At 43.2% G+C, this 13,571-nt stretch overlaps 1 protein-coding gene across 1 annotated transcript in view; it reads left to right on the top strand.

Annotated features, from left to right (window-relative positions):
* The window catches only part of LOC121585135 (succinyl-CoA:3-ketoacid coenzyme A transferase 1, mitochondrial-like), a 109,028-nt gene that overhangs the window by 91,658 nt on the left and 3,799 nt on the right, over positions 1-13,571 (top strand). The window contains exons 14-15 of the mRNA XM_041901503.2: positions 2,622-2,711; positions 3,642-3,722. Of these exons, the coding sequence (XP_041757437.1) occupies positions 2,622-2,711; positions 3,642-3,722 (171 nt within the window). The remainder of the gene's footprint in view (positions 1-2,621; positions 2,712-3,641; positions 3,723-13,571) is intronic.

The raw sequence follows: 13,571 nt of genomic DNA, 5'->3' as shown, positions 1-13,571 counted from the left end.
AAATATAAACAGTAGGCTATAGGCCTATTTCAATCATATTGAAATGCATTTCCTGTTCAATCAATTGAGTTCAATTTTTCTACTTGTAGGCTACTGTCTGTAATTTGTCTCAATATATATTTTTTAATGATGTGTGGCCTATCATGTGCGCAATGATGTGCCAAATTGGTGATTTAGTGCATTGTTATTGGGTAAGCATTAGAATAAGCCACGTCAATATTTGCAGCTGTAGGTGGTAATATCTCTAGGAACTGATCCGTCATCAGTATTGTGGAATATTTCTAATGTTAAGGAAATATTTGAATGGAGAAAGCTGATCTAAGAGCAGCACTCCCTTTCTTTCGATCCTGTCAGCATCGACACACAATCTGACGACGCGACCATTCTCTCTGCGTGGTGTTTTGTTACATCTTCGGCCGATGTAGGAAATATGCATCGTTTAAACACTCTTAAGCCTAAATTCCATCGCTATCTGGAAACCGGACCCTGATTCAGAAAGTTGGATCCACCTACCATAGTTTACGATATATTAGAATGAACAAGGGTGGAGAGAGAGAAAATAACTTTATTGGGTGTCTCTTTCCCTCCTTCTTCCTCTCATCCTCTTCCCTTGTCCACCTCACCCAGAGATGCCAAACTCTAAAGCATACTGTATTCAAATACTGTAACGTATAGACCCCTTTTTCCCCCACATTTTGTTAAGTTACAGCCTTATTCTAAAATGGATTAAATAAAATGATCCTCATCAATCTACACACGACCATAATGACAAAGCGAAAACAGGTTTTTAGACATTTTTGCAATTTTATTTAAAATAAAAAACAGAAACCTTATTTACATAAGTATTCAGACCCTTTGGTATAAGACTCGAAATTGAGCTCCAGTGCATCCTGTTTCCATTAATCATCCTTGAGATGTTTCTACAACTTGATTGGAGTCCACCTGTGGTAAATTCAATTGATTGGACATGATTTGGAAAGGCACACACCTGTCTATATAAGGTCCCACAGTTGACAGTGCATGTCAGAGCAAAAACCAAGCCATGAGTTCGAAATAATTGTCCGTAGAGCTCCGAGACAGGATTGTGTCGAGGCACAGATCTGGAGAAGGGTACCAGAAAATGTCTGCAGCATTGAAGATCCCCAAGAACACAGTGTCTCCATCATTCTTAAATGGAAGAAGTTTGGAACCACCAAGACTCTTCCTAGAGCTGGACGCCCGGCCCAACTGAGCAATCGGGATCGAGGGAAAGATTAATGGAGCAAAGTACAGAGAGATCCTTGATGAAAACCTGCTCCAGAGCACTCAGGACCTCAGATTGGGGCGAAAGTTCACCTTCCAACAGGACAACGACCCTAAGCACACAGCCAAGACAATGCAGGAGTGGCTTCGGGTCAAGTCCCTGAATGTCCTTGAGTGGCCCAGTCAGAGCCCGGACTTGAACCCGATCGAACATCTCTGGAGAGACCAGAAAATAGCGGTGCAGCGACGCTCCCCATCCAACCTCACAGAGCTTGAGAGGATCTGCAAAGAAGAATAGGATGAACTCCCTAAATACAGGTGTGCCAAGCTTGTAGCGTCATACCCAAGAAGACTCGAGGCTGTAATCGCTTCCAAAGGTGCTTCAACAAAGATACTGAGTAAAGGGTCTTTAAACTTATGTAAATATAGTATCTGTTCTTAATTTTTTATAAATTTGTAAAACTGTCTAAAAACCTGTTTTGGCTTTGTTATGGGTTATTGTGTGTAGATTGATTGAGGAAAAAACAATTTGATCCATTTTAGGATAAGGCTGTAACGTAGCAAAATGTGGAAAAAGTCAAGGGGTCTGAATACTTTCCGAATGCACTGTATATGCATACATACCAATCCTATATTTTACATTTACATTTTAGTCATTTAGCAGAAGCTCTTATCCAGAGTGACTTACAGTTAGTGAGTGCATACATTTTTCATACTGTCCCCCCGTGGGAATCGAACCCACAACCCTGGCGTTGCAAGCGCCATGCTCTACCAACTGAGCTACAGGAGGCCTATACGCCCTGGATATTGGACAGAGTGCCTTGCAGGCTCTTGCGATTGATGCGCGAAACAGATTTTAATTAGGTTATTCAGCCATCTGACCCCCTGGGCATGTGCATGCCAGTAAAGCTCATTGGACACAGAGAAATGAGAGGCCTGCGTATGATTTTTCTCCTATTTTTATGTTCTAATCTAATAAGAAGTTCTTCACTGGTTTTGGAAACGTATGTTTTTTCTGCTCAGTATTGAATGTAGACCTGAATACTCTGCGAGGGATGTGTGTGTTGTCTGTGTCCGTTAACAAGAAATAAGCTGACCCAGGCAGGGCTGGACTCTGCAGTAAAACAGTGTTTATACCGTTGTATTCCCCAATGGGCCCACTATTTAGTGGATTACTGTATGCTAAAGATACGGTGCCGGTTTGGCTTAGCCTCTGGATTGGAAAGTGAGATATGCTGTACTATGCTTAGGCCTACTTAAGCAAAAAGCAAACAACTGGCAACATACTCTGTATCGGCTGTTACTGGTGGCATGTGTGGACGATACGTTACTTTACGTTCCCCTGAGCTGTACTGTTTACTGTTTTGTTTTTCCTTCAGGGTAAAATGGTGAAGGGAATGGGTGGAGCCATGGATCTGGTGGCCAGCGCTGGAACCAAGGTGGTCGTCACCATGGAGCACTCAGCTAAGGTAAGAGAGTGTGCATGCCAATCCGAGGCCACCCAGTTCCAGATGTGTCTATGTGTGACTCCAGATCAGCTGTATTTTAATAATCAGATATGTCCTAACGTATATACTGCTCTCCTTGGCTGCTTTTTAACTAAATATATTCTGTGATATAACCTCTAAAGTGGTTTAGAGAGCAGAGTTTAATGAAGGGCATTCCTCCAACAGCTTTCATCTATAATGTCTTGTTCCATCTCTCTGAGGGTGATGAGTCAGTCCCATTGATGAGCTTCTGATTCCAGTAATGGATGAACTAATGATTTAGTGATGCCTCTAATAGTCCCAGAGCTCCCCATAGGCTGCTTGGTGCATAAATGGACTAATACTCTCATCCATTACCAATACATACTGTAGCACCCACCTGATCATGGCAGTAAAATGCACACAAAAATAAGTGCTCACAAGGATGTAAAAGAGGAAAATTCAGAAAAGTGGGGACATTACACTGGTCCCCACTAGAAAAAAGGCTATTTTAGGGTTAGGGTTACAATTAGGGTTAGGGAAAACAGGATTTTGAATGGAAATCAATTGTTTGGTCCCCACAAGGATAGTAAAACAAATGTGTTTTTGTGTAGATGGGGAATGGGGGGGTCAGCAGGATCACACACCCCTAGGACAGAGAATAACGAGAGCCCAGCTGCCCTTCCTCCACATACACACAGGTGCTTTTCTGTGGACAGTGAAGACGCTTACCACACATTATATCTAAAGCCCTGATAACTGTCATAGTGAATAGTATGGTACAGTAAAAACAGACTAGGACAGTTCTTGATGGACAGACGCAGGTGTCTAGCTGTAGGGAACAGTTAAACTGGGTGGTTGTGTATGACCTTTGACATAACCTCTTCTCTCTCGTTTTCTCTCCACTTTTCTCTTTCCCTTTTTCTTTGTCAGGGAGGAAAACACAAGATTCTGGACACGTGCAACCTGCCACTGACAGGAAAACAGTGTGTGGATCGGATCATCACTGAAAAGGTATGTGTCTGTGTGTGAATGTGCATAGGGTTGTTTGAGTTCTGTGTGTTTCCCTGTGTGTTTCTGTTCCCTCTTTTCAGTTTGCCAATGTGTCCCACATATCTGTGTTGTCTAGATTCAATTGACTGGCTTACACATCTAGCTCCTCACGACACATACCTCATTTGAATTTCTCCCACACAGAAAAATTGAAGTGACTCTTCAAAACAAATCTGTATAATCCAGGTATTTTGGAGCCCAACTCGGCCTATTCAGACGCCTGGGTTATATCACACCTAAGCTGAATGTGAGTCATAATGTCAGGCTTTATGTGAAACACTTTGCTCCGGGGACTATACATTTCTGACTCTGTAGGCCTAGAGCTGACACTCCTGTCTAGCTCAAAGATTAATGAGGGTTTATAGCATTGGAAAAGGTTAAAAGAGTACAAACAGATTTGCTTGGCTTTAGCAACCACTGGGCTTGTGTTTCAGTATTCTGAACAATAGACCAAATCTATTTCCCTGGTAAGTTTATTATAGACATTGGAACACAGAAAGAAAGGTGAAAACACACACACACACACGCACCAGGCACTGATATATATTTTTTATGCTGCAGAGGGACCTGGGGAGATGGAAATTACATTTATTTGGTTAACCATAATCCAATCCGCATATTGCTCAGTATTGATTTGATACCCCAGAATGTAGGGCTGTCTTTTATGAAGATGTATTTTAATGATGTTACTAGCTCCACCACATGGCCCACCTAAGCACTAGGACTGCTTCATCTGGAAACCACTTACCCCCAAGGAGCGCTAACGTTCTTACAACGTCTGCAAAGCTGCACATGTTATTACTGTTACAGTATAAACAAGTTACCCCTAGGATGTCTAACGTTCTTACAACGTTTCAAAGTAAATCCATTTGAATTCAATCACTTTTTGACAGCACCCTTTTTGATTTGAACGAAATCTTACATACATATTTTCCCATTGTAGAAGTGGTCAGAAAGTGCCTTTTTTGACCTGAATGACAAATTATATAAAGGTGCTCAAAGTTGACCTATTTTGCATACCTCACCATACCATGTGACATCCATGTCTTCACTGGAAAATATAAACAGTTAATATTTATATTATTTAAATGCTTACAAACAGGGTTGTCAAACTTTTTATAATTTATTGGGGAAAAAAAAGAAAAAAAAAATCCTTAAGTCTACTGACGCACGCGTCACATAATAAACAAATCCCCATCAAAATCCGTCAGTTTAAGCTAGAGATATATTGCATGGGCTGCATCTCAATCCACCACATCTGCTTATGTCTGCCTTCCGCATCTGCGGTGGAAGGTGGCCGAGCTACAGCGGTGTTTGTCAGACCATGAGATATCCCGGAAATCATTCTTCTCACAAAAACGTCTGTAGCGTCCGAACGGTTTGGCATAAAAACTATTCTGATGTCTCAAGTGTGCTAACTGCAAATTCCACATGACCGTTTATATCATGGTAACTAGGCTTCTCCAAGCTCTGATGCTGCTGATGGTCATTAGTAGCCTACCAAACTTGATAACTGTCTGGTACTCAGCACTCTATTGTCCCTCTAAGCACTCTTACATCAATGCAAATGTAATCGAAAATCTAATCAAACACTTCATGAGAGCTCATGTGCTCATTGTTGTCTGATGAAAAGTAAATGTGGACAGTTCTTTTAACATCTTCAATATGCGCCTCGGAATTCGATAAGAAGGACGCGCGCAGTTGGGTCCCGGATGTATCGGTCTTCACCTGTAGCCTAATTCGGAGCAGAGATAGATGCCTGTAAGAAGAACCTGGTCACGTGACGGGCATTGGCTAATAAGAATTGAGATATCTGAGAGAGCCATGTGAGTGAGAGGTGCTTCGGAACACGCAGCCAGGAGAAGGGATTTTTTTAGGGGGCATTACGGTCACACTAGGGGAATGCCACCGGGAATTTCGAGGCATTATCAAGTGCTTGTCAAATTGTGAATGAGAGATTGATGAAGTATGTACAGCCTGTGCTAGAAACAAAGCAGAGCTCATGCCTTTCATGCAACTTTTTTCAAATCATCATTAGAGTCACATCATGCAGCCTTAGAATAAAAAAAAAAAATCTAAACATATAGCCCAACATTTGTATCACAACTAAAGTTGCATAAATAACTCTAAATGAAGCATATACAGTGGGGGAAAAAAGTATTTAGTCAGCCACCAATTGTGCAAGTTCTCCCACTTAAAAAGATGAGAGAGGCCTGTAATTTTCATCATAGGTACACGTCAACTATGACAGACAAAATGAGAAAAAAATCCAGAAAATCACATTGTAGGATTTTTTTATGAATTTATTTGCAAATTATGGTGGAAAATAAGTATTTGGTCACCTACAAACAAGCAAGATTTCTGGCTCTCACAGACCTGTAACTTCTTCTTTAAGAGGCTCCTCTGTCCTCCACTCGTTATCTGGGGCTCCACGCAAGATCTCACCCCGTGGGGTCAAAATGATCACAAGAACGGTGAGCAAAAATCCCAGAACCACACGGGGGGACCTAGTGAATGACCTGCAGAGAGCTGGGACCAAAGTAACAAAGCCTACCAGCAGTAACACACTACGCCGCCAGGGACTCAAATCCTGCAGTGCCAGACGTGTCCCCCTGCTTAAGCCAGTACATGTCCAGGCCCGTCTGAAGTTTGCTAGAGTGCATTTGGATGATCCAGAAGAGGATTGGGAGAATGTCATATGGTCAGATGAAACCAAAATATAACTTTTTGGTAAAAACTAAACTCGTCGGGTTTGGAGGACAAAGAATGCTGAGTTGCATCCAAAGAACACCATACCTACTGTGAAGCATGGGGGTGGAAACATCATGCTTTGGGGCTGTTTTTCTGCAAAGGGACCAGGACGACTGATCCGTGTAAAGGAAAGAATGAATGGGGCCATGTATCGTGAGATTTTGAGTGAAAACCTCCTTCCATCAGCAAGGGCATTGAAGATGAAACGTGGCTGGGTCTTTCAGCATGACAATGATCCCAAACACACCGCCCGGGCAACGAAGGAGTGGCTTCGTAAGAAGCATTTCAAGGTCCTGGAGTGGCCTAGCCAGTCTCCAGATCTCAACCCCATAGAAAATCTTTGGAGGGAGTTGAAAGTCTGTGTTGCCCAGCGACAGCCCCAAAACATCACTGCTCTAGAGGAGATCTGCAAGGAGGAATGGGCCAAAATACCAGCAACAGTGTGTGAAAACCTTGTGAAGACTTACAGAAAACGTTTGACCTGTGTCATTGCCAACAAAGGGTATATAACAAAGTATTGAGAAACTTTTGTTATTGACCAAATACTTATTTTCCACCATAATTTGCAAATAAATTCATTAAAAATCCTACAATGTGATTTTCTGGATTTTTTTTCTCATTTTGTCTGTCATAGTTGATGTGTACCTATGATGAAAATTACAGGCCTCTCTCATCTTTTTAAGTGGGAGAACTTGCACAATTGGTGGCTGACTAAATACTTTTGTTCCCCACTGTAGGAGGACCTGTTTCTTTGTTAACCGCTCAAAACAGAATAGCCGCATGTGCGCACTCCCTCAGAAATCGTTTTGAGAAAACATCCTTTTCTATTTTATTCAGCTATATTCAATTGTATTCTTCATACTATAAAATAATGCCACGGAATTCTAAGCTAATTTTGTCTGCTAAATGAACTGGTGTAGCCCACAGCCATAAGGCATAGCCAGATCAGGGCCTAACATAAGGACAACTCAGAGTATGCTATTCTGTTCTTCTTAAATAGACTACATTTTCTTCATATCATGATTCTTTAGACCTGTCTAAAATAAATAATTGATTTATTGTGATGGTGTAGGCTATATTAAATGGATTTATTAGACATTTTAAAATGTAGATGTTCCAAAGGTCTGCATCAGTGGCTTGTAGGCTATGTGTGGAAGCCAGGAGATGCTAAATGTGTTTAAGTTCATTAACGGTCAATTACCGTGAGACCGGCAGTTATTTGCTTGACAATCACCGGCTGACAACATTTCATGACCGCCACAGCCCTACCCAGGACCCCAACATCCGGCTTCTTCATCTGCAGGATCGTCAGAGGCCAGCCACCCGGACAGCTGATGAAACTGTGGGTTTGCACAGACAAAGAATTTCTGCACAAACTGTCAGAAACCATCTCAATTAAGCTTATCTGCGTGCTTGTCGACTGCACCAGGGTCTTGATCTGACTGCAGTTCGGCATCGTAACCAACTTCAATGGGTAAATGCTCACCTTCGATGGCCACTGGCACGCTGGAGAAGTGTGCTCTTCACGGATTTCAACTGTACTGGGCAGATGGCAGACAGTGTGGGCGATTGGATTCGCACCAACTGTTGTCACCTTCTCACCAAGCTGCTTGGCAATGATCTTGTAGCCCATTCCAGCCTTGTGTAGGTCTACAATCTTGTCCCTGACATCCTTGGAGAGCTCTTTGGTCTTGACCATGGTGGAGAGTTTGGAATCTGATTGATTGATTGCTTCTGTGGACAGGTGTCTTTTATACAGGTAACAAGCTGAGATTAGGAGCACTCCCTTTAAGAGTGTGCTCCTAATCTCAGCTCGTTACCTGTATAAAAGACACCTGGGAGCCAGAAATCTTTCTGATTGAGAGGGGGTCAAATACTTATTTCCCTCATTAAAATGCAAATCAATTTATAACATTTTTGACATACGTTTTTCTGGATTATTTTGTTCTGTCTCTCACTGTTCAAATAAACCTACCATTAAAATTATAGACTGATCATGTCTTTGTCAGTGGGCAAACGTACAAAATCAGCAGGGGATCAATTACTTTTTTCCCTCACTGTATTGGTAGCATGGATAAGTTATTAATGACACGTTGGATGGTGTATCAATACACCCAGTCACTACAAAGATACAGGCGTCCTTCCTAACTCAGTTGCCGGAGATTATTTCCCCATGAGGCCAATGGTGACTTTAAAACAGTTACAGAGTGTAATGGCTATGCTTGGAGAAAACTGATGATGGATCAACAACATTGGAGTTACTCCACAATACGGACCTAATTGACAGAGTGAAAAGAAGGAAGCCTGTACAGAATACAAATATTCCAAAACATGTATCCTGTTTCCAATAAGGCACTAAAGTAAAACTGCAAAAAATGTGACAAAGAAATTAACTGAATACAAAGCGTTATGTTTGGGGCAAATCCAACACAACACATCACTGAGTACCACTCTTCATATTTTCAAGCATGGTGGTGGCTGCATCATGTTATGCATTATGCTTGTCATTGGCAAGGACAAGTTTTTTATGATAAAAAGAAACGGAATAGAGCTAAGGACAGGCAAAATCTTAGAGGAAAACCTTGTTCAGTCTGCTTTTCACCAGACACTCGGAGACAAATTCACATTTCAACAGGACAATAGCCTAAAACGCAAGGCCAAATATGCTTACCAAGAGTGGCCTAGTTACAGTTTTGACTTAAATGTGCTTGAAGATCTATGGCAAGACTTAGAAATGGCTGTCTAGCAATGATCAACAACCAACTTGATAGTGCTTGAAGAATTAAAACAATTATAATGTGCAAATATTGTACAATCCGGGTGTGCAAAGCTCTTAGACTTACCCAGAAATACTCTCAGCTGTAATCGCTGCCAAAGGTGATTCTAACATATATTGACTCAGGGTGTTGAATACTCATCTAATCAAGATATATTAGTGTTTTATTTTTCATATTATTTTAACAAATGTTAGAATTTTCTTCCACTTTGACATTAGAGTATTTTGTGTAGATCGTTGACAAATAAATGACAAATAAATCCATCTGAAGCCTACTTTGTAAAACAACAAAGTGGAAAAAGTAAAGGGTTGTGAATACATTTCTGAAGGCACTGTAATTGTAAAAATATTGACAATGCTTTTTGTGCAGTATTTAGTTTAATCTGATGGGCCCTATAGCTTAATGTGCCCTATAATCTGTACTCTAACCTATCTGAGCACACCAGAGCAGACATCCTGTGACCCTGGGTAATGCCTGTTGCTGTCTGCTGTGCTGAGCAGGACAAAAGGCTTCCAGCAGTCATCGCTGGCTCCATTATGAGCTCAGCTGGCCTCTACACAGGAGGCACAGAGGTTTAATGGAGGTCTGCACAGGATCATTGATTCTGTGTGTGTGTGTGTGTGTGTATTCAGTATTATAGGGGATAGTTTGGGTTTGTGCCAGGTGTAGAGAGGCAGATCAATGCGGGAGCCTTGTGTGTCGTGTAGCCGAGGCGTGTAGCCGTGTTTCTCTCGGTGTCCTATCGCGTCAGCATGTTCCTTTTCTCCATCTCTTCCTTTCTGTGCCTCTCCCGCTCGCTCTCTCGCTCTTTCTCTAAAGGTGGCTATAGAATTCTGACCAGTCAGGGTTGGAGAGACAATGTGTGCTTTTCTTTTTTCTACCCCTTTATTTTTGCCTGGGGTGCATTTTAGAGTGATTGCACAACATGATTCCCAGCGAGCTGATTTCTGTCAACATTTATAAAGGTTAAAGCGTCTCCTACCCACCACTGTCATCACCACCGCCCTCTCTCCTTATTCATCCCTCTTTTCTGCCTTCCCCCTCCTCTATCCTCATCCTTTCCTCCCTTGTCTTGTTTTATCCTCCTTATTTTCTTATTACCTCGTTCCTCTTCTCTCTCTCTCTTCTCGCTCTCTCTTTCTCCCCTCACCCCCACCACTCTCTTCTGTACCTTTCCCTCTCTTCCTGGCCTCCTCTCTTGTTAGTTTTCCCAATTTCCTTCCCCCTCTCTGTCCTCCTGTCCTTTGGGTGGATCAGGTAGTCACATGATCCTCTGTGCCCCTCTCATATGAGGACTCCTCACAGCAGCCTGCCAATGTGTGTTAGCTAGATGGCAGCGGTCCCCACAGTAACCCTGTGGAACGTGCTTGGTTTGGTAAACAGTAAATCATGAAACAGCGTTCCTCTCTGGAAAGGAAATCAGCCCAAAATAATGACCTATTTATTCACAGTGGAAGCAGACATTCCCCTGGTTCAGAGTAATTGCAGCAGCAAACTGCTACCTGTGGCAGTCTATTCCCAGAGTTGTACTTAATGTTTTCTGGTTATTCCCCACTTTCTATGTCTCCTTCTGTTAACTGTTATTTAGCCCTGTTCCAGAAGAACGCAATAGTGCAAAGGCTTTTGTTCCAGCCTAGCTCTAACACACGTTATGCAACGCAACAAGGTTTTGTTGATGAGGTGAATCAGTTGCATTATAGGTGGGATGGTGCAAAAGCCTGCAGTTGTGGAATATAGGAAAAGGCAGAGGGGGAAAAGAGAGTGTAGATTAAAGAGGAATCATTAGAAAATGAAAAAGGGGAAAGAAAGAATGTGGGAGAGAGGGAAGGGATGCCAAGAGGGAGAAGGGAGTAGAAGAGCGAGGGAAGTGGTAAGAGCAGGAGAGAGGGAGGTGGGGTAAAGGAGGAATGGGAGGCAGGAGAGAGGGAGGTGGGTTAAAGGAGGAATGGGAGGCAGGAGAGAGGGAAGTGGGGTAAAGGAGGAATGGGAGGCAGGAGAGAGGGAAGTGGGGTAAAGGAGGAATGGGAGGCAGGAGAGAGGGAGGTGGGGTAAAGGAGGAATGGGAGGCAGGAGAGAGAGAGGTGGGGTAAAGGAGGAATGGGAGGCAGGAGAGAGGGAGGTGGGGTAAAGGAGGAATGGGAGGCAGGAGAGAGGGATGAGGGGTAAAGGAGGAATGGGAGGCAGGAGAGAGGGAGGTGGGGTAAAGGAGGAATGGGAGGCAGGAGAGAGGGAGGTGGGGTAAAGGAGGAATGGGAGTAGGGGAGAGTCTGTGCAGAAGGAGTCATCAGACTGATAAGATGAGACTAGGGATAATTATGACAAGAAGACCAGCTATTTTCACAGGCCTAGTGAATAACAGAACTGGCCTCAGTTTAGAAGACACCAATCCATGGTACAGTGTGATGATGGCTTTATGCTGTTGTCCAGTGCTGTAGTCCAGTCACTAACATCACAGACAGTCCAAGACAAGTCTCCCTCCCTTTGCTCACCCCTCTTACTCTAATTTTCATTCCATGTTTTCCACTTCCTTTCCCACACTCTTCCTTTCCCTCTCTCTCTTATCCGTCCTCCTGCCTCTCCCTCTCTCTCTTATCTTTCCTCCTGCCTCTCCCTCTCTCTCTCTTATATCTCCTCCTGCCCCTCCCTCTCGCTCGTATCTTTCCTCCTGGCGCTCCCTCTCTCTCTTATCTTTCCTCCTGCCTCTCCCTCTCTCTCTTATCTTTCCTCCTGCCCCTCCCTCCCTCTCGCTCTTATCTTTCCTCCTGCCTCTCCCTCTCTCTCTTATCCCTCCTCCTGCCCCTCCCTCTCTCTCTTATCCCTCCTCCTGCCCCTCCCTCTCGCTCGTATCTTTCCTCCTGCCTCTCCCTCTCTCTCTTATCTTTCCTCCTGCCCCTCCCTCTCGCTCTTATCTTTCCTCCTGCCCCTCCCTCTCGCTCTTATCTTTCCTCCTGCCTCTCACTCTCTCTCTTATCTCTCCTCCTGCCCCTCCCTCTCGCTCTTATCTTTCCTCCTGCCTCTCCCTCTCGCTCTTATCTTTCCTCCTGCCACTCCCTCTCGCTCTTATCTTTCCTCCTGCCACTCCCTCTCGCTCTTATCTTTCCTCCTGCCACTCCCTGTCACTCCATCCTACTAATGAGCTGTAGGTTCTGACAGCTTTCCCGAGAGGGTTGCTGTACTGGGTAATATTTTGTATATATACTTCAACACGTAATAAGACACTGCCATTTGTATATTAAAATGCATATTATCTGACTCCATGAGCTAAACAGCAATTTGCAAGCAGGACTATTGTTGAGTTACAGGAATAGGCTATCAAGAAATGTCTGGGAATTGAATTATCGATGCAAATATATTTAATACATTGTAAAATTAATGAATTCCATTATACAAGGCGAGACCATAAATGACAAGGCATTACTGGCATTAACAAGGTATTCATAATCTAGTCATGATCAGAGAGGGAGAGAGAGGGTGAAGTCGTGGCCTGAAAGACCGCGCCCCAAAAAGTCCTTGTGGAGGAGAGAGAGAGAGTGTAGGTGCCTCACCAAAGCAGGACAGGAACAAAAGAGAAAGAAACAATTAACCTAAGACCCTTTTATAACCATATTACCTGTTTGTATTCAAAATCTGAGTTGTTGACCAATTGCAGACCGTAAAAGTGAACTTCCAATCAAATATCAGACCTACAGGATGTTATCACAAAATCACCTCTGCTTCCCAGAGGTGTGACAGAATGGGGGTTGTTAATAATAATAATAATATGCCATTTAGCAGACGCTTTTATCCAAAGCGACTTACAGTCATGCGTGCATCATTTTTTTTGTGTATGGGTGGTCCCGGGGATCGAACCCACTACCTTGGCGTTACAAGCGCTGTGCTCTACCAGCTGAGCTACAGAGGACCAGGTGAGCAACACAGATAATTCAGCATTCCTAAAAACAAAATAATCCTTGCATAAAGTGTCTTAAGAGTCATGTCAGGGGCTGGGCCGGCCCTACATACCAGTGGCAGACTGGGACAAGAATTCGGCCTTGGCATTTTATCCACACCAGCCCAAATCACTGCGCACACCGTCAACTCATACATTTTCTGTGCACTACATCATCCATTTTGTGATACGATACGAATTTTGCAATTCGTGTGATGTTACAAATCCAATGTTACGAATGTGTTGTGCTTAAGATAGCCAAGCTAACGACGTAGGCTATATTTAAGCAATAAGGCCAGAGGAGGTGTGGTATATGGCCAATATACCACGGCTAAGAGCTATTCCTAGGCACGA

This window comes from Coregonus clupeaformis, unplaced genomic scaffold (assembly GCF_020615455.1).
Source record: "Coregonus clupeaformis isolate EN_2021a unplaced genomic scaffold, ASM2061545v1 scaf0011, whole genome shotgun sequence".
Lineage (NCBI taxonomy): Eukaryota > Metazoa > Chordata > Actinopteri > Salmoniformes > Salmonidae > Coregonus > Coregonus clupeaformis.
Note: the sequence above shows the minus strand (reverse complement) of the source record. Positions and strands in the feature narration are given on the sequence as shown.